The sequence below is a fragment of the Manis pentadactyla genome, chromosome 8 (genome assembly GCF_030020395.1).
Source record: "Manis pentadactyla isolate mManPen7 chromosome 8, mManPen7.hap1, whole genome shotgun sequence".
Lineage (NCBI taxonomy): Eukaryota > Metazoa > Chordata > Mammalia > Pholidota > Manidae > Manis > Manis pentadactyla.
This window is the reverse complement of record NC_080026.1, coordinates 49,295,365-49,317,078: the sequence shown is the minus strand read 5'-3', so window position 1 is coordinate 49,317,078 and position 21,714 is coordinate 49,295,365. Positions and strand designations below refer to the sequence as shown.

The 21,714-nt window shown below is 39.2% G+C and overlaps 1 protein-coding gene across 4 annotated transcripts in view; it reads left to right on the top strand.

Annotated features, from left to right (window-relative positions):
* The window catches only part of SIPA1L2 (signal induced proliferation associated 1 like 2), a 272,367-nt gene that overhangs the window by 178,470 nt on the left and 72,183 nt on the right, over positions 1 to 21,714 (top strand). For all 4 annotated transcript variants that reach the window (XM_036919231.2, XM_036919229.2, XM_036919227.2 and 1 more), the window contains exons 6-7: positions 5,101 to 5,275; positions 8,935 to 9,038. In XM_036919231.2, coding sequence (XP_036775126.2) covers positions 5,101 to 5,275; positions 8,935 to 9,038 — 279 coding nt within the window. The remainder of the gene's footprint in view (positions 1 to 5,100; positions 5,276 to 8,934; positions 9,039 to 21,714) is intronic.

The window sequence follows — 21,714 nt, the reverse complement described above, 5'->3', positions numbered from 1 at the left end:
CTCTGTCTGTCTCAAGAATGAAGGCTTACATATTAAAAGCAATGAATAAACCAAACCAAAACTCTAACCTTGAGCAGTGGATTTCTAGACTCACATGATACACAGAATAGTTTTACCATAATTGTTACTGGTAAAGTGTGTGGAATGTATGAAGCATCCCTGGAACATAAAGACCTGTTTTCATGGAGGGATAGAGAGGCTGTATTGGTGCTGGTCCAGATACTCCAAGTCCAGCAGGCTTGATGAAGCACAGCACTCACTTGGATGCCACAGAGAGCCGGTGAGGAGAACTCGCCATCTACATAGCAGTTCTTTGTCCCTTTATGTTTCTGGGTATGTGGGCTCATCCCTTCAAATATGTCACCATGCATGCTACATAGGAGACGCCTGGTGGACGAGGTGTTTGGTCCCCTCCGGCTGCTCTAGAAAAGTCCATAGACAGCCCGTTTTCCCCAGCCTGAATCCTGAAGTCCTCAAGGCCCCAAGAGACATCATGGCAGCTGCGATTGACTCTCTCCTCACAAAATGAAGCAGGTGTGTGGGTTGTCTATTTAACTGAATAGGTCCAGGCAATTTATTTAAATTAAGCATCTTAGGTACTTCTAATGAGTACCTGTTTGCAATCTCATGTTAAGGAATTAATTTTGAAAATTGGGTTCTGCTTTTAAGCAAACCCCAGTGTATTATATAGCTCTAGTTGTATTTCATGTGGATTTTTTTTCTTTGATATTTTATATGTTCGAATTTGGTATACTTCCTTAATATGGTGTATTACATGGCATTTCAACTTTCTTAAACTCCTAGTGGAATCTAATCCCCATATTACATATTACATGAAGAAGAGATACTACTTATTTTCATCTCTAAAAGGGATTGGACAGCTTTTTTAACATCTTTATTTCTAAAGGAAACTTAAATGTTGCCACAAACCTGTTAGGGTGTTTGGGTTTCTTCCAGGTAGTGCTGTTTTTAATCACTTTCTAGTAGTAAATCTGCCCAAGTTGGTTTGGACCAATTTTATATTACTGTGCTTAAGGGTTTTTAATCTTCAAAAAAATATTTAAAGGATATATTGTCATTTCCTGCCTTTTTGGAGTTTGTTGTATTCCATCCTGGTTTGACACAGTCTGAGTACATCTCCTCTGTCCAGGACATATTTCAGTAGTGGGAGAATCAGAAGATGTCCAGATCATTCATTTCATTCCTAAGTTTGAAGAGAAAGACTCCATGCTATGGAAACTTTTAAGGAAAATGATTAGTTTTGTTGAGCTTTATTTTGGGGTACTTACAATAAAATGAACATATGTTAGTGTGCAATCTGTACACTCATGTCACTATTAGCCAGAGCAGGGTATCAAGCACTCTCACTAACTGTTTGCCTCTTCATATCTCTCACCTTCCTCTATGGCAACCACCAACCAGTCTATTCTCTGTGACCAGGAGTCTGTTTCAGTTTTGTTGGTTTGTTTTGTTTTTTTACGTTCCATATATAAGAAATCATATGGTATTTGTCTTTGTCTGACTTCTTTCATTTAGCATAGTACCCTCCAGGTCCATCCATATTGTTGCAATGGCACATTTCATTCTTTTTTATGGCTGAGTAATTAGGAAAGTAATTATTAAGTTGGACTTTGTAAGTTTTGTTACTTTATCTACATTAACTTATGTAGATAAATTGACCTCTAAAATCCTATTTTGACCTCTAAAATCCTGGTTTTCCTTTTTTGTAAAAACTCCTAATTTATATATGTAGAACAGGTGGGTTCATAAAATTATGTAGGGTTAGTTTTAAAAAATAAGATAAATGATGGGATCTCACTCTCTTAGAATGTGATGGCATTTTTGGAAGAATGATTAATTATTCTTAAGGCCAACTGCTCTTTCTTCTCTTGTCTGCACATTCAGATGTATATGTTTACTTACATATCAGTTTTGCTCAAATAAAGCCAAGCAGTTTTAAATCATGAGGCTACATGCTTAGAACAAGTAGATTGAGTTGGGAAATGCAGCAGAAGGGCTTTCCTGCATACTCAAATTTATTTTCAAGACAATTCTGAGGCTTTGTTTTTTGTCACCTTCATTTAAATTTAAATTTTCTTATAATGACAAGGCTTCTGGCCTTGAGAATAGAGCAGTTTTTATCCTGTCCCAGTAAGCAAAGGAGACATGTGCCAGATTATCTGCCTGTCTGTGCAGTGTATCTGTATGTCCAGCTCTCAGAGCTGAAGTGGTCTGAAATTTGACAAGCAAAGTATTTTTAGTTGCAACAGTACAGACGCCCAAGAGGCTTGTACCACCCCAGGACTGTGGGACTGGCTGCAATTAATGTCAGAATGGTGAACAAAGGCCAGTGGAATGGGTGAGTGATTAGGCTCTGCCTGAACTTTAGAGGACTTAGACACAAAGCCATATTCTGAGAGAACTGGGGAGCCAGAGTCTCCATTGCTTTATGTCATGATTGGCCTGAAGCATGTGTTGCTAAATTTCTGATATACCACAGGAGGAAAAGTGGTTGGGATTATGTTCACTTGTTTTCATGAGGTTTATAAGAGGGTCAAGTGCGATGTCTCTTCACAGACTGTTTTATTCTGTTACTGGGTTTTAGTGGAATTGCAGCCATGCTGTGCTGTGTTCTCACTGTGTGTATGTCTAACAGAACCTAGCAGCTGTCACAAGACACCTGGGGCCTTTGGAATCTATTTTAACCACATCCCCTAATTCCCATGGGCTGCTTGGATAGAAACACAAGTTCTGTCCACATTTAGGATCTAGACACAGGCTGATTTGTACCATGGTTTGGAGGAAAGGGATGTGAACAGCACTGCGGTCAGCAAATAAGTCCTGAGGATTACAGTTGCCCTGGACCTTGGCCTTTGCCTAAATAAGAGTCCACAAGGAATAACAGGCCCACAAGACTCAGGAATCACACAGAGAAACCGTGCTAGCCCAGTGAGGGCTCTGCCTAACCAGCATGAGACCACACCAGCCCCCATCCTGGGGCCCTAAAGAGCTTTGCTTGCAGCCTCCTCCAGCAAGAGGCAGATGTGAGGATGAGGAAGGGTTTCCTACTGGACTGGGACACTCTGCAGATGTGACCAGAGGCCACTGGAGGCAGGGTGGCACAAGAGGAAGTGGCCAGACAGTGTTGGTAGTGCTGTGAGTGGTAGCAGGTAGAGGAGCAGAGGACAGGCAGACAAGGGCAGCAGCCCCAGCATAGAGTGAGCCCCAAGGATGCAGACAATGGTACTGGGTGTGGGATGCACAGGCATTCAGGGCCCTGTGCCAGCACTAAACTTCCCACTATATTTCTCGTGGACTCTTGTCAAGGCCAGGGCCAAATTGGAGAGAGCTGAAGTCCTAACAGCAAAAGAAAAGTCAAGCAAACATATTAAGGATGTAAAGCAGTACTTGTGAGGCCATGTTGAGGATTCATACAAATTCTGACAGTCACTGAGGTCATCGACATCTGTGATGATAATCACTAATCCTAAGTGTTTCCCTAACATACTTTAAGATCCTGAAATGTCTGCTGAGTCACTCAGGAGCAATTAGTGTTTATAATAAATAATATTAGGCATTCTTATTATACTTAATTTTATTTGAAGATGTTGGTCCATTTGCAGTAAATGTGGTTTACTTATTTATCTGGATACTTGAGTTGATCAGAAATATTTATTCCTCAGTCTCTGGATGAACGGAAATTTTTTCTCTTCCTTGACCCTACTAACGAGCTAATTCATAATAAAATACTAGGCATAAAATAGCCTATGCACAGCATCTCTATCCCTGTGCTCAGGATGTGTGTCCTGTGTCACTGTGCACTGGAGGCCTGGGTGCTATCCACCAGCCACTCCCTGGCATCCATCAGTGTGGGCAGCTCATTCAGTCAGATTGGGAACAGTGGTGTTTCCTCTCTGTCCACCCACAGCACTTAGTCAAGGTCCAGTGCATTCAGAATACATTGGTAGTTGAGTCTGCTCAACTCTAAGTCTACCCTTGCACACAGTAGTGATCTGTTCCCTGCAGTCTGCTTAGAGCACCCAGGGTTGTGATTCTCTGCCTTCCCCGGATTGTGTTGTCATTAGGTAATGTGATTGAGACTGCTTTTATCACTTTGCCACTCAAGGGAAATGAGTATCATTTTGCCTTATTTTACTGATATAGTCAGCTATGAAGTTTGATTAAAGGCCCTGTTTTACGGCTTGAGAAGAGAAGTGAACAGTGTTATGGGTTGATGCCTTCAGGGAATCGGTGATGTCTGATAATCTGTCAGTCTTTGAGCGCAGATTGCTGGTGGTAAGATTAAGTGCTCTGATCTCATGAGTGAGAAGTAGTTCCTCTTTGGGAAAAATAAGAAAGCTGCACAAATGGATCCAGTTTCTCCTGGCCTTGGGGCAAAAGCAGGCCTGTGGCTTCTAGCATGATACAGACTTACTATGAGATAGAATTACAGCAGGAACTCTTCAATTGCTATTAAAATTCTTTATGGTCTATTGTATATTAAGCAGATGTTTTCTTTTCAAGACAGTCAAAAACACAGAAATGACTGTAATTATACAGTCAAAGTTACTTTCCTTGAAACAAAACATCATTCTGTTTATATACATATATCACAATTTCCACTGGGATTCTTTCCTTACCAGGCCTTAATTTGATTTGATTTTCATTATAGCCTTTCATATTTTCATGAATGTTAACAGAGAGAGGGAAACTCATAAAAGTTTGTGGCCTTCTTTTCCTTCTGACTTGGAAGATAATAGTCATTAATGCATGGAGAACATAATATTATTTCCACAGTTGTATTTTTAAGTAGATGCTTGAACCTATCTGTCCTTTCTGGAGACCTGGCAGATCCCACATGGCATGGCCATACATTTCATTTCTTTTGGTTTCTAATGTTCTCCAGATGTATTTTGGGGTTCCTGGGTTTGTTACATTTGTAGCATTTTTGTACAATGACAATTGCTTACCCTTTTGCTTTTTTGCTTGTGGCATGCTTCCCTGAGAATAACATTCTAAGCTTCTGTCGTGTTAATTTTACTGGAAGCTAGCTTGTCTGATAACTCTTGGCCAAGTAATTACATTTCTCCCCCATTTCAGCTGAGCTTTCAGCACAAGATCGGGATCCTTTATTGCAAAGCAGGCCAGAGCACAGAGGAAGAGATGTATAACAATGAGACAGCAGGACCAGCTTTTGAAGAATTCCTTGATCTTCTGGGCCAGCGAGTACGGCTGAAAGGATTTACCAAATATCGAGCTCAGCTAGACAATAAAAGTAAGCTTCATGTTTGTGTATGTGTTCAAATTTAATTCTATGAAGGTAGGTGTACCATATAAATCTAAGGAGCAATCACATACCCTCCTGTTCATGGCCCCAGAAGTGGCCTAAGCAGGCTTATTTGGGATGGAGTTAGGTCTCTTCAGATGAGTAAAGGAAGCACATTTCTAAAGAGGTGTGTGTTTCACATAAGCTCAAAAGGTCAATTCCTTTTCCTTTGTAACACGCCCAGTGTTTCATGAAGAATCGTTTAATATTTTCTTACTTCTTTTTGCCTAACCCCCTGTTCTAGTATAGCAAAGATGAGTACTACATCCATTTCTCAAAGACAATATTACCACCTTCACTCATGCCATGCTTTCAGCCTTCTTTTGTTCATTCCCAGTGTCATGATATTAACTGTGGAGCTGAAGTCGTGATTAGAAAGTTAATGAGTCCTGTTTTTCAAGAGGACCTTAGTCAGGTTCTAAGGTTGGAGGACCTGGGAGAACATGTAGCCCACTCCTCGTAGGAGTGACGAGGTGGGAACTTCCGCTGTGGAAGCATCAGCATGAGGACAAGCCAGGACTGGAACTAAGGCTGGTCGGGGCCCCACAGCTTTCTGCCCCAGTGCCCACTCAGTGTGGATCACCACTGATACCTGCCTGGATTGGGGGTGCCAGGTCTTTGTGAACATGCCATCAGTTCTGTTTTTTTTTTTAACTTGTTTTGAAATTTCACTTAGAGGTTGGATTACAAAACCTGGAGAGGGCATTAGATCATGTGTCAGCCCCCTGTGTGTCCTCTAGATATTCCAAGGTTGGAGTTTGACTATTATGCTGAGTGCATATCGCTCATGCCTCAGATATCTAAAGATGAGGAAAAAATTTGTGATACCCATTGTGAATATCCACACATTTTAAGAAAGATTAATGAGGCCTATTCTGATTTTGCTTTTTTCTTTGCAAACTCCCCTGATGTATAAACAACCCCCAACCCCCAGAGGTGCTAGCATGCTGGCCATAGGGATGTCCTTCCTGGGAAACCATTGCTGACATGTACCTGTTACTTTGCACACCAGTCACCTGTCTTCAGGGAGGTAGATTGAGAAACATCTTTAAAGCTTGTGGTCTGTGCATTCTATAAACTACAACATAGATAAGTGCACATAGTTTCCTATGTATAGAATCAACAGCACCTTTGAATTTTTTATGACATAGGAGATGACCTAGGTATAATACAGATATAGTCCTAAGCACCTTACTTAGCTCATGGAAATGATAAGGTAAAAATGAGATTTTTGACATGTTGATTCTAATAATCAACAAACCTTTACATTATTTTTATGAGCAAGGCACTCTGGGAGATGCAAAGAAGTCTCAAGACATTCCTTTAGTAGAGAGGAGGTTGCTAAGAATTGTTTCATGAATAGTCACATTATGTAGTTCATGGAACAGACCAAAAAGCAACAACAACAAAAAACCCAAAAACCTTTCTTCTTAAATTCAGAGCTCTGACTTTTTAACTCTGTCTTCCCAGAGGACGTCAGTCAAGTCTGTGCTTCATTTTCATCAAAAGGAAAATTCAGAGTGTTGGGCTAGAGTATCTGGATTGTCCCTTCCAGCTTTAAATTGGATTATTTCTCTCTTAAGTATAAAGTGAAATGAAGTAGGAATAGAACCGGGGTGGTTTAAGCTGCTAAGATGCTCTGCCAAGCAGAGTAGAGCATAGACCCCAGGCCAGAAACAGCTTTTCTTTGCCCTGGGTGCAGAGCATGATAAAACCAGAGGTTGCTGTCATGGCCTACATCTTTTTTTGAACAGAAACCATTGGCAGAAAGCCCTTAAACAACCTTGTCATTGTACCTCCTCCATTACCGTACTGATGTTTGAGATAAAATCTTTCAGAAAATTTCATTTCAAAAATTCATCTTTTAGTACAGCCTGGGATAGATAAATTATGATCACATTTTTACAAATGCATTTTTCTTATTTCATTGCAGTTTCCTGAATCTAAAACCTGTTGACTACACTATTAAATATCTGTCAGAATTTCTCTTCCTGAATTTTGCCCAGCCTAATAGAGTATTGTGGTGGGAGTCACTGGATACGCTGGGTGATTTCATCCCCTGACCTTCAGCACCTTTACAAGGGAGTCAGTTCCTCCTTGAAGAGAACATTCATCATTCCCTTAGCAACCTGCTTGCTCACTTCGAAAGCCGCATTCAGGGTGCTGAACAGGACAATTGAAATGGAACATTACCTGCTAAGAAGTCCTATGAAAAATAACAAAAGATGTATTTAATGAACAGTTAAAAGAGAAAATTCCTTTATTTTGGGACTGATTAATATACACTTTAATTGATGAATAACCTCCCAGACCATCTACAAGTTGGTTTATTCATGTCCATATATAAACATTTTAAATACTCCCTTTATGCATGAGTACCTTTTCAAAGTCTGCAAAACTGTATAGGATATTTTTCTAGAGAATTTTCAGGACTTATTTCTGAGTTAGATATGAATATTAGAAAGAAAAACATACTGCAGGATTCAGAAAGGAAATATAAAGACCCATGAAGTTTAAATGTTTAAAGTTTTCAAAGTAAAAATGAAAAATTTTTGATTAAAAAAAGGTTAACCCAAGCTGATTGCTTAGAATTTCCACAGCAAACACAATAGAATAATTTTTTAAATGACACTGAACAGTATCGTTTCCTGTTCTTTTAAAAGTAGAAAACTCAACCTGTATATAGGTCAGGGATTGAGAACAGCAGTCCTGAATTCTGTTCACATCTTACATTATCTTTCTTTCTTTCTCTGTCTATATGCAAAATGATTCAAAACTACACCTTAAAATTACCACTTAATAGTCTTACAGTAACTGTGTTGGTTTGGGCATCTAAACTCTCGGTCCCGAGTCATCTATTGGTAAAAGAGATGAATTTTGAATTTGTAGAGCATCATTCTACTTTTCAAAAGATGAATAGCTATATGATTAATGGGTTCAGATGTCAGTTTTTTAACATTGTCAGTGTATGATATATAGTAAGAGATCATATTCATTCTTAAGTCTTAATCATATAACTGTCATTGCGTGGCCTGTTGAAAAGAGAGGAAAGTTAATTAGGTTATTCAGGGAAAAAAATCCTCCCCATATTTTGTTCCCATTTCCATATTAAGTCAATCCTGTTTCATTTTTCTGGATAATCAAGTGCCCGAGAGTAAGAGTCAACTATAAACACACACATGGGCCAGAGTGACCACTGGTTAGTTCATACCCTTCCCAATATTTGCACCAGATCTGCACCAACCCACACTCCCAGCTGCTTTCCTCCTCTGCCCACCTTTGCTGGGGGGCAGGAGCACCTCCCACAGTGGATCCTCTGAATCCATATAGCATTGCAAAGGTGAGAGTGTGGAAGGCAGGAGAGGGGAAAACAGAGTTTAGGAGAAAGCACGTGAGTGAGAGCAGGTGAGGAAACCAAGCACTCCTGCTGTAGACATGAACCGCGAAGTGGTGGAAATAGTGCATAGTGAGAGCAGATCACCACCAAGACACTGGTCATTTATAGTGGGGAGCGTAGTTTTTTAAATTGAATTTCCTTTTGTAATAATGGCGTTGAATTGCTAATTTTGTAATTACCTGATTTGTTTTCGTCATCACTTTGTTTTTAGCGGATTCCACAGGAACTCACTCCCTATACACCACGTACAAGGACTACGAGCTCATGTTCCATGTCTCCACCATGCTTCCCCACATGCCCAACAACAGACAGCAGGTGCGTGTCCCCGCCTCTCTCCTTTCACAGCAGATTACAAGTCTGTGGTCTGCCCACCAACAGTATCAGTGCCTTTGAAATTTGCAAAGAATCTTTGGCTTTTTTCTTGAACAACATTACTAATCTTCAACTCGTATCATTTGGAAGTATCTCAGCTTTAAAAGGGAGTATTACTGCACAAGCTTTATTGCACTTTTTCCTCATAAAACTTAGAAACTCTTCTGCATGCACCTTTACTGCTTGCTGGGCAAAATCTTAAGGGAAACCAGTGTCAACTGTGTTAATTATAAATAGGCCAACTATATAACCTGAACTTAGTTTTCCACATGTGGATAGGTAACTTAATTATAGAAAGTTCTATAAGAAGGGATCTCCTAATCATTCATGGAATGACTTAATTTAGGGACTTGATTGTGTTTGGGTTAAACCAGGAGTAAAAACAAACTTTGTTTTCATGCTTTGGAAACTTAGTTTTCCTAATGTTACTTAACTGCACTCCTTTGCTCTAAATATATTAAATCACCAAGGACTACGCAGGAGTTACCCGAGTATTTGTCAGATGAATGAAACTTAATTGTAGAGAATTTTTCTTCATTTGTTTTTAATGCTCAGTGGGATTCAGTGAAGGTAGTCAAAATGTACATTTTCCAAAGAAGAATCTGTTTGCCCCGTCCCCCTCACCAGTTGCAAAAACCACTGTAGATTCCATAGCCAGAGTAAGAAAGCCTCTCCTGCCTCCCAGCCTGGCTCTTTGTATTGGGAGCAATAGCCCCACTTCTCATTTTCTCTCTAATGCTTAACCTCCATCCCTGGTCTTTCCTAAATGTCCTGCAGTGTTTCCTAGCAATCAGTTCTTTCCACTACTGCCAGGAGTTGTATCTTTTGGTTGTACATTTGTTTGTGTTTTATACAATAGTGTTCCTATCACTAGATCACATGTATATATTCACATGTGCTTTAACCTAAAGGATTTCTAGCTCTTAAAACATGTATCTGAAATAATACCAAATGGATTTGCTAGATCTGAAGCTTACTTTACACCAGTGCTGTTGTCTGGCAGGTAGTTGTGAATCATTCAGTAATTGAATTCTGTGAGTTATTGCTTAGGATACTGGTAGTGCTTCATCAGGGCAGTGAAATCTGCCAGGATACTGGCAGGAAGAGAGCCCGTGCTTTTTTTTTTTTTTTTTTTTTTAAATAATTATTTTTTATTGAAGGGTAGTTGACACACAGTATTACATTACATTAGTTTCAAGTGTACAACACAGTGGTAGAACATTTATATACATAACTCTAGGTTCCAGCTATCACCCTACCAAGCTGTTACAATATCTTGACTATATTCCTTATGCTATACATTACATCCCGGTTACTTATTTATTTTACCATTGGAAGTCTGTCCTTTTTTTTTTTTTTTTTTTTTTTTTTTGTGAGGGCATCTCTCATATTTATTGATCAAATGGTTGTTAACGACAATAAAATTCTGTATAGGGGAGTCAATGCTCAATGCACAATCATTAATACACCCCAAGCCTAATTTTCGTCAGTCTCCAATCTTCTGAGGCATAACAAACAAGTTCTTACATGGAGAACAAATTCTTACATAATGAATAAGTTACATAGTGAACAGTACAAGAGCAGTCATCACAGAAACTTTCGGTTTTGCTCATGCATTATGAACTCTAAACAGTCAGTTCAAATATGAATACTCATTTGGTTTTTATACTTGATTTATATGTGGATACCACATTTCTCTCTTTATTATTATTATTTTTAATAAAATGCTGAAGTGGTAGGTAGATACAAGATAAAGGTAGAAAACAGAGTTTAGTGTTGTAAGAGAGCAAATGTAGATGATCAGGTGTGTGCCTGTAGACTATGTGTTAATCCAAGCTAGACAAGGGCAATAAAACATCCACATATGCAGAAGATTTCTCTCAGAACAGGGGGGGTGAGCTTCTAAGCCTCACCTCTGTTGATCCCCAATTTCTCACCTGATGGCCCCCCTGCGACTGTGCCTGTCTTAGGTTGTTCCTCCCTTGAGGAATCTTACCCGTCTCTGGCTAACCAGTCATCTTCCGGGGCCATACAGGGAAATGTGAAGTTGGTAAGTGAGAGGGAAGCCTTATTGTTTGAAAAGGTTAGCTTTTTACTTCTTTGCATATTTATGCCCTGTAGCTTCTATGCCCAGCATTTGCCTTGAGGTATCTTTACCACTTGGAAGAATTATGATACTCGGTAAATTTGATATGAGGCACGAATTCTATTTAAGGGTTGTAATTAGGAAGGAAGAAGAAAAGCTATAGAAGTAGCAGGTGGAAGAAAACATGGGAAGATTGATTATTTCTTTGACATATCTTCTTGTAGAGTAACTTCAGCATATATAGGTTTTAAGCTACTACTTAAATTGCGCACACACATTAACATAATAGGAGTATAGTTACATAACCAAAGCATATCTGTAATTACCAGCCATCTCCAGTGAAACCAAGAAAACCAGTTAGGCACCTTAGGCATTTGTGAAAACTTATCTATGATATGGTGGATATTGTCCAACTGAACTTGAACAGTCTGAGAGAAATCAGACAAATTAAAACAACCCATTCCTGGGGACTGTTCACATGCCATATGTTCTTTTAACAGTAAATAGTCTGTAGTTGTAAGAGTTTGGAGCGCTACAATTTGCACTTCTCCAAATTCTTGGTTGAGTTCCAACAGTATAGATCCAGTCAAATTTGTTGTTTTACTGTATGCACAGGCCAGCTTAGATATCTCCTTCCTCATTCCCATGGCAAGTCCAGGAACCGGTGGGATGAGTGCATCTACAGCTGTAGCAGTGCGTGGATCTTTGTTGGGGTTTTTTGATGATCATCTTCTGGCATGAGTCTTCCAGAGAGTGCAGATGTTGGAAGTTCTTTTTCATATCGTATCTTAGTTCATTTTCGGGGTATTCCAATTAGGCTTTGATCCTCTGTATAAACACAAACAGACCCTTTGCCTACACTTTTATATGCCCTTTATACCCTTGTGTAGAACTCATTGGAGGTTACCACACAGGAACTGCCCTTTTTTTTTGTTTGTTTTGTTTTGTTTTGCTTTGTTTTTGGTATCACTAATCTACACTTACATGACGAATATTATGTTTACTAGGCTCTCCCCTATACCAGGTCTCCCCTATAAACCCCTTTACAGTCACTGACCATCAGCATAGCAAAATGTTGTAGAATCACTACTTGCCTTCTCTGTGTTGTACAGCCCTCCCTTTTCTCCTACCACCCCATGCATGTTAATCTTAATACCCCCCTACTTCCCCCCCCTTATCCCTCCCTACCCACCCATCCTCCCCAGTCCCTTTCCCTTTGGTACCTGTTAGTCCATTCTTGAGTTCTGTGATTCTGCTGCTGTTTTGTTCCTTCAGTTTTTCCTTTGTTCTTATATTCCATAGATAAGTGAAATCATTTGGTATTTCTCTTTCTCCGCTTGGCTTGTTTCACTGAGCATAATACCCTCCAGCTCCATCCATGTTGCTGCAAATGGTTGGATTTGCCCTTTTCTTATGGCTGAGTAGTATTCCATTGTGTATATGTTCCACCTCTTCTTTATCCATTCATCTATTGATGGACATTTAGGTTGCTTCCAATTCTTGGCTATTGTAAATAGTGCTGCAATAAACATAGGGGTGCATCTGTCTTTCTCAAACTTGATTGCTGCGTTCTTAGGGTAAATTCCTAGGAGTGGAATTCCTGGGTCAAATGGTAGGTCTGTTTTGAGCATTTTGATGTACCTCCATACTGCTTTCCACAATGGTTGAACTAACTTACATTCCCACCAGCAGTGTAGGAGGGTTCCCCTTTCTCCACAGCCTCGCCAACATTTCTTGTTGTTTGTCTTTTGGATGGCAGCCATCCTTACTGGTGTGAGGTGATACCTCATTGTAGTTTTTTTTTTTTTTAGGGAACATGAAATATTGCATTTATTTTTTATAAGAAAAATTCTTTTTTTTTTTTTTTTAAATAATTATTTTTTATTGAAGGGTAGTTGACGCACAGTATTACATTACATTAGTTTCAAGTGTACAACACAGTGGTAGAACATTTATATACATAACTCTAGGTTCCAGCTATCACCCTACCAAGCTGTTACAATATCTTGACTATATTCCTTATGCTATACATTACATCCCGGTTACTTATTTATTTTACCATTGGAAGTCTGTCCTTTTTTTTTTTTTTTTTTTTTTTTGTGAGGGCATCTCTCATATTTATTGATCAAATGGTTGTTAACGACAATAAAATTCTGTATAGGGGAGTCAATGCTCAATGCACAATCATTAATACACCCCAAGCCTAATTTTCGTCAGTCTCCAATCTTCTGAGGCATAACAAACAAGTTCTTACATGGAGAACAAATTCTTACATAATGAATAAGTTACATAGTGAACAGTACAAGGGCAGTCATCACAGAAACTTTCGGTTTTGCTCATGCATTATGAACTCTAAACAGTCAGTTCAAATATGAATACTCATTTGGTTTTTATACTTGATTTATATGTGGATACCACATTTCTCTCTTTATTATTATTATTTTTAATAAAATGCTGAAGTGGTAGGTAGATACAAGATAAAGGTAGAAAACATAGTTTAGTGTTGTAAGAGAGCAAATGTAGATGATCAGGTGTGTGCCTGTAGACTATGTGTTAATCCAAGCTAGACAAGGGCAATAAAACATCCACGTATGCAGAAGATTTCTCTCAGAACAGGGGGGGTGAGCTTCTAAGCCTCACCTCTGTTGATCCCCAATTTCTCACCTGATGGCCCCCCTGCGACTGTGCCTGTCTTAGATTGTTCCTCCCTTGAGGAATCTTACCCGTCTCTGGCTAACCAGTCATCTTCCGGGGCCATACAGGGAAATGTGAAGTTGGTAAGTGAGAGGGAAGCCTTATTGTTTGAAAAGGTTAGCTTTTTACTTCTTTGCATATTTATGCCCTGTAGCTTCTATGCCCAGCATTTGCCTTGAGGTATCTTTACCACTTGGAGGAGTTATGATACTCGGTAAATTTGATATGAGGCACGAATTCTATTTAAGGGTTGTAATTAGGAAGGAAGAAGAAAAGCTATAGAAGTAGCAGGCGGAAGAAAACATGGGAAGATTGATTATTTCTTTGACATATCTTCTTGTAGAGTAACTTCAGCATATATAGGTTTTAAGCTACTACTTAAATTGCGCACACACATTAACATAATAGGAGTATAGTTACATAACCAAAGCATATCTGTAATTACCAGCCATCTCCAGTGAAACCAAGAAAACCATTAAGGCACCTTAGGCATTTGTGAAAACTTATCTATGATATGGTGGATATTGTCCAACTGAACTTGAACAGTCTGAGAGAAATCAGACAAATTAAAACAACCCATTCCTGGGGACTGTTCACATGCCATATGTTCTTTTAACAGTAAATAGTCTGTAGTTGTAAGAGTTTGGAGCGCTACAATTTGCACTTCTCCAAATTCTTGGTAGAGTTCCAACAGTATAGATCCAGTCAAATTTGTTGTTTTACTGTATGCACAGGTCAGCTTAGATATCTCCTTCCTCATTCCCATGGCAAGTCCAGGAACCGGTGGGATGAGTGCATCTACTGCTGTAGCAGTGCGTGGATCTTTGTTGGGGTTTTTTGATGATCATCTTCTGGCATGAGTCTTCCAGAGAGTGCAGATGTTGGAAGTTCTTTTTCATATCGTATCTTAGTTCATTTTCGGGGTAGCCCAATTAGGCTTTGATCCTCTGTATAAACACAAACAGACCCTTTGCCTACACTTTTATATGCCCTTTATACCCTTGTGTAGAACTCGTTGGAGGTTACCACACAGGAACTGCCCTTTTTTTTTTTTTTTTTGCTTTGTTTTTGGTATCACTAATCTGCACTTACATGATGAATATTATGTTTACTAGGCTCTCCCCTATACCAGGTCTCCCCTATAAACCCCTTTACAGTCACTGTCCATCAGCATAGCAAAATGTTGTAGAATCACTACTTGCCTTCTCTGTGTTGTACAGCCCTCCCTTTTCTCCTACCCCCCCATGCATGTTAATCTTAATACCCCCCTACTTCTCCCCCCCTTATCCCTCCCTACCCACCCATCCTCCCCAGTCCCTTTCCCTTTGGTACCTGTTAGTCCATTCTTGAGTTCTGTGATTCTGCTGCTGTTTTGTTCCTTCAGTTTTTCCTTTGTTCTTATATTCCACAGATAAGTGAAATCATTTGGTATTTCTCTTTCTCCGCTTGGCTTGTTTCACTGAGCATAATACCCTCCAGCTCCATCCATGTTGCTGCAAATGGTTGGATTTGCCCTTTTCTTATGGCTGAGTAGTATTCCATTGTGTATATGTTCCACCTCTTCTTTATCCATTCATCTATTGATGGACATTTAGGTTGCTTCCAATTCTTGGCTATTGTAAATAGTGCTGCAATAAACATAGGGGTGCATCTGTCTTTCTCAAACTTGATTGCTGCGTTCTTAGGGTAAATTCCTAGGAGTGGAATTCCTGGGTCAAATGGTAGGTCTGTTTTGAGCATTTTGATGTACCTCCATACTGCTTTCCACAATGGTTGAACTAACTTACATTCCCACCAGCAGTGTAGGAGGGTTCCCCTTTCTCCACAGCCTCGCCAACATTTCTTGTTGTTTGTCTTTTGGATGGCAGCCATCCTTACTGGTGTGAGGTGATACCTCATTGTAGTTTTAATTTGCATTTCTCTGATAATTAGCGATGTGGAGCATCTTTTCATGTGTCTGTTGACCATCTGTATTTCTTTTTTGGAGAACTGTCTGTTCAGTTCCTCTGCCCATTTTTTAATTGGGTTATTTGTTTTTTGTTTGTTGAGGCGTGTGAGCTCCTTATATATTCTGGACGTCAAGCCTTTATCGGATGTGTCATTTTCAAATATATTCTCCCATACTGTCGGGATCCTTCTTGTTCTATTGATGGTGTCTTTTGCTGTACAGAAGCTTTTCAGCTTAATATAGTCCCACTTACTCATTTTTGCTGTTGTTTTCCTTGCCCAGGGAGATATGTTCAAGAAGAGGTCACTCATGTTTATGTCTAAGAGGTTTTTGCCTATGTTTTCTTCCAAGAGTTTAATGGTTTCATGGCTTACATTCAGATCTTTGATCCATTTTGAGTTTACTTTTGTATATGGGGTTAGACAATGGTCCAGTTTCATTCTCCTACATGTAGCTGTCCAGTTTTGCCAGCACCACCTGTTGAAGAGACAGTCATTTCGCCATTGTATGTCCATGGCTCCTTTATCAAATATTAATTGATCATATATGTCTGGGTTAATGTCTGGATTCTCTAGTCTGTTCCATTGGTCTGTGGCTCTGCTCTTGTGCCAGTACCAATTTGTCTTGATTACTATGGCTTTATAGTAGAGCTTGAAGTTGGGGAGTGAGATCCCCCCTACTTTATTCTTCTTTCTCAGGATTGCTTTGGCTATTCGGGGTCTTTGGTGTTTCCATATGAATTTGTGAATTATTTGTTCCAGTTCATTGAAGAATGTTGCTGGTAGTTTCATAGGGATTGCATCAAATCTGTATATTGCTTTGGGCAGGATGGCCATTTTAACGATATTAATTCTTCCTAGCCACGGGCATGGGATGAGTTTCCATCTGTTAGTGTCCCCTTTAATTTCTCTTAAGAGTGACTTGTAGTTTTCAGAGTATAAGTCTTTCACTTCTTTGGTTAGGTTTCTTCCTAGGTATTTTATTTTTTTTGATGCAATTGTGAATGGAGTTGTTTTCCTGATTTCTCTTTCTGTTGGTTCATTGTTAGTATATAGGAAAGCCACAGATTTCTGTGTGTTGATTTTGTATCCCGCAACTTTGCTATATTCCGATATCAGTTCTAGTAGTTTTGGGGTGGAGTCTTTAGGGTTTTTTATGTACAGTATCATGTCATCTGCAAATAGTGACAGTTTAACTTCTTCTTTACCAATCTGGATTCCTTGTATTTCTTTATTTTGTCTGATTGCCGTAGCTAGGACCTCCAGTACTATGTTAAATAACAGTGGAGAGAGTGGGCATCCCTGTCTAGTTCCCGATCTCAGAGGAAATGCTTTCAGCTTCTCGCTGTTCAATATAATGTTGGCTGTGGGTTTATCATAGATGGCCTTTATTATGTTGAGGTACTTGCCCTCTATTCCCATTTTGCTGAGAGTTTTTAACATGAATGGATGTTGAACTTTGTCAAATGCTTTTTCAGCATCTATGGATATGATCATGTGGTTTTTGTCTTTCTTTTTGTTGATGTGGTGGATGATGTTGATGGACTTTCGAATGTTGTACCATCCTTGCATCCCTGGGATGAATCCCACTTGGTCATGGTGTATGATCCTTTTGATGTATTTTTGAATTCGGTTTGCTAATATTTTGTTGAGTATTTTTGCATCTACGTTCATCAGGGATATTGGTCTGTAGTTTTCTTTTTTGGTGGGGTCTTTGCCTGGTTTTGGTATTAGGGTGATGTTAGCTTCATAGAATGAGTTTGGGAGTATCCCCTCCTCCTCTATTTTTTGGAAAACTTTAAGGAGAATGGGTATTATGTCTTCCCTGTATGTCTGATAAAATTCCGAGGTAAATCCATCTGGCCCGGGGGTTTTGTTCTTTGGTAGTTTTTTGATTACCGCTTCAATTTCGTTGCTGGTAATTGGTCTGTTTAGTTTTTCTGTTTCTTCCTGGGTCAGTCTTGGAAGGTTATATTTTTCTAGGAAGTTGTCCATTTCTCCTAGGTTTCCCAGCTTGTTAGCATATAGGTTTTCATAGTATACTCCAATAATTCTTTGCATTTCCGTGGGGTCCGTCGTGATTTTTCCTTTCTCGTTTCTGATTCTGTTGATTTGTGTTGACTCTCTTTTCTTCTTAATAAGTCTGGCTAGAGGCTTATCTATTTTGTTTATTTTCTTGAAGAACCAGCTCTTGGTTTCATTGATTTTTGCTATTGTTTTATTCTTCTCAATTTTATTTATTTCTTCTCTGATCTTTATTATGTCCCTCCTTCTGCTGACCTTAGGCCTCATCTGTTCTTCTTTTTCCAATTTCGATAATTGTGACATTAGACCATTCATTTGCGATTGCTCTTCCTTTTTTAAATATGCTTAGATTGCTATATACTTTCCTCTTAAGACTGCTTTTGCTGTGTCCCACAGAAGTTGGGGCTTAGTGTTGTTGTTGTCATTTGTTTCCATATATTGCTGGATCTCCATTTTGATTTGGTCATTGATCCATTGATTATTTAGGAGCGTGTTGTTAAGCCTCCATGTGTTTGTGAGCCTCTTTGCTTTCTTTGTACAGTTTATTTCTAGTTTTATGCCTTTGTGGTCTGAAAAGTTGGTTGGTAGGATTTCAATCTTTTGGAATTTTCTGAGGCTCTTTTTGTGGCCTAGTATGTGGTCTATTCTGGAGAATGTTCCATGTGCACTTGAGAAGAATGTATATCCTGTTGCTTTTGGATGTAGAGTTCTATAGATGTCTATTAGGTCCATCTGCTCTACTGTGTTGTTCAGTGCTTCCGTGTCCTTACTTATTTTCTGCCCAGTGGATCTATCCTTTGGGGTGAGTGGTGTGTTGAAGTCTCCTAGAATGAATGCATTGCAGTCTATATCCCCCTTTAGTTCTGTTAGTATTTGTTTCACATATGCTGGTGCTCCTGTGTTGGGTGCATATATATTTAGAATGGTTATATCCTCTTGTTTGACTGAGCCCTTTATCATTATGTAGTGTCCTTCTTTATCTCTTGTTACTTTCTTTGTTTTGAAGTCTATTTTGTCTGATATTAGTACTGCAACCCCTGCTTTCTTCTCACTGTTGTTTGCTTGAAATATGTTTTTCCATCCCTTGACTTTTAGTCTGTACATGTCTTTGGGTTTGAGGTGAGTTTCTTGTAAGCAGCATATAGATGGGTCTTGCTTTTTTATCCATTCTGTTACTCTGTGTCTTTTGATTGGTGCATTCAACCCATTAACATTTAGGGTGACTATTGAAAGATATGTACTTATTGCCATTGCAGGCTTTAAATTCGTGGTTACCAAAGGTTCAAGGTTAGCCTCTTTAGTATCTTACTGCCTAACTTAGCTCGCTTATTGAGCTGTTATATACACTGTCTGGAGATTCTTTTCTTCTCTCCCTTCTTGTTCCTCCTCCTCGATTCTTCATATGTTGGGTGTTTTGTGCTGTGCTCTTTCTAGGAGTGCTCCCATCTAGAGCAGTCCCTGTAAGATGTTCTGTAGAGGTGGTTTGTGGAAAGCAAATTCCCTCAGCTTTTGTTTGTCTGGGAATTGTTTAATCCCACCGTCATATTTGAATGATAGTCGTGCTGGATACAGTATCCTTGGTTCAAGGCCCTTCTGTTTCATTGTATTAAATATATCATGCCATTCTCTTCTGGCCTGTAGGGTTTCTGTTGAGAAATCTGATGTTAGCCTGATGGGTTTCCCTTTATAGGTGACCTTTTTCTCTCTAGCTGCCTTTAACACTCTTTCCTTGTCCTTGATCTTTGCCATTTTAATTGTTATGTGTCTTGGTGTTGCCCTTCTTGGATCCTTTCTGTTGGGGGTTCTGTGTATTTCCGTGGTCTGTTCGATTACTTCCTCCCCCAGTGTGGGGAAGTTTTCAGCAATGATTTCTTCTAAGATACTTTCCATCTCTTTTCCTCTCTCTTCTTCTTCTGGGACCCCTATAATACGGATATTGTTCCTTTTGGATTGGTCACACAGTTCTCTTAATATTGTTTCATTCCTGGAGATCCTTTTGTCTCTCTCTATGTCAGCTTCTATGCGTTCCTGTTCTCTGATTTCAGTTCCATCAATGGCCTCTTGCATTCTATCCATTCTGCTTATAAACCCTTCCAGAGTTTGTTTCATTTCTGCGATCTCCTTTCTGGCATCTGTGATCTCCTTCCGGACTTCATCCCATTTGTCTTGCGTATTTCTCTGCATCTCTGTCAGCATGTTTATGATTCTTATTTTGAATTCTTTGTCAGGAAGACTGGTTAGGTCTGTCTCCTTCTGTTTTGTTGTCTCTGTGATCTTTGTCTGCCTGTAGCTTTGCCTTTTCATGGTGATAGGAATAGTCTGCAGAACTGGAGCCCGTGCTTTTTGACCCCAGTCCCTGAGTATTCGAACCACAAAGCCCTTCCAGCTCCCTAATTACTGGAGTCATTGTACTGGCCCTGTCATTTTACGTCTGGCAAGCTCTGGAATTTTGAAGTCCTCTTGGTCTAACTGTTACCAGAATTCAAAACATGCTTCCTCAACCCCTTTATGTTATATGGTAATTAAAATCTGTGGGTTCCTGAGTTCTCTGTACCTGACTCTTTTTTGCTGAAACTATCCTTGAAAAGACCTATATATAAAAATGTGGATGGGGAGAAGGGAGTGTGTGGTGGTATGGGTGGGGGTTTTAAACTCCCCAAACTGGAGATTAAAAAAAAAAATCCCTATAAATTGAGAGTATACATTACAAACCCCCTAATCTAGAGACTTATTTGGTGACTTTTTTGTTTTTTTAACTTAAGTGAGACTCCATGGCATTGAGTAAGTTATGCTGATGGATTAGAGGTAGAAATCTACAAATTGTTTTACCTTTTTAATTGCTCTTACTGTACATGGAACATATATGATCTTATATGCAGTTCATTGGGAAACTGTATACTAGTGGGTAAGTCACCATAATAAAAAAGCAGTGAGTGGCAAGTGGGAGGTAAGTCAGCCAACTTGCATTCTGACCTTAACTGCAGTCACTGGCCTGTTGGCCTTGGATAACATTCTTAGTTGCTCTAGAAATTTGGTAATTGTGTAAGGAGGATGTGGTCTAGAAGGCCAACTGCAGCTTCTGTATTGAGAAGGATTTAGGGTAGCACCTGGGCTTACAGGGAAAGAATGCTGTGTTTTCAAGATACTTCCCATGGGTTTGAAGATGGGGAGATGTGGCACATGTGAATGTCACTGGACTAGATGCTTAATGAAATCTCCTTCTAGTGTTGGATTTTGGTGATTTTTTTAGTCTTCCTTAGCCCATTAAAAATGTTCAATAAGTTTTAGTTGCTTTTATTATTTTATAATTTATTAGATATAAAACACAAGTATTTTAGATGACTTAATTTGCATTTTATTTTCCCATTCCCAGTCCTAAAGATGTATTATGAAAAGTCAAGGCCTTGAATAGTTACAAAAGTAAGGAAATCAATCATCTATCAATAACATCAGAAAATTATTTTTTCTTTGACATAATATTTTGCTAATCATGGGTTGCCATAAGAATATTCTGTTTGTAGGCTAATAATGACGCTGTGCAATCTTAGAATGTGTATTTTCCAAGTTTGTTACAGGTTGTACTGACTATGTATCTCTCACCCACCCCACCCATGCCCGCAAATTATGTTACTACCAAGGGCATAAATATCTGAAATGCTAGCTCAAGTTCATGCCTATAGTTTGGCACCATAGAACTTAGCAAAGTTAACTGGCCTATGCATGAATTGTGCCTATAACTTTGGCCTCATGATCACTGTGGTATGTGTGACTTTTAAACTGGTCCAGATTCATCCACATCAGATATACTTTCTTGTTTGTTCTTGTAATAAATCTAGCTGAAAGCTGATTCCAAAATGTATTAAAAAT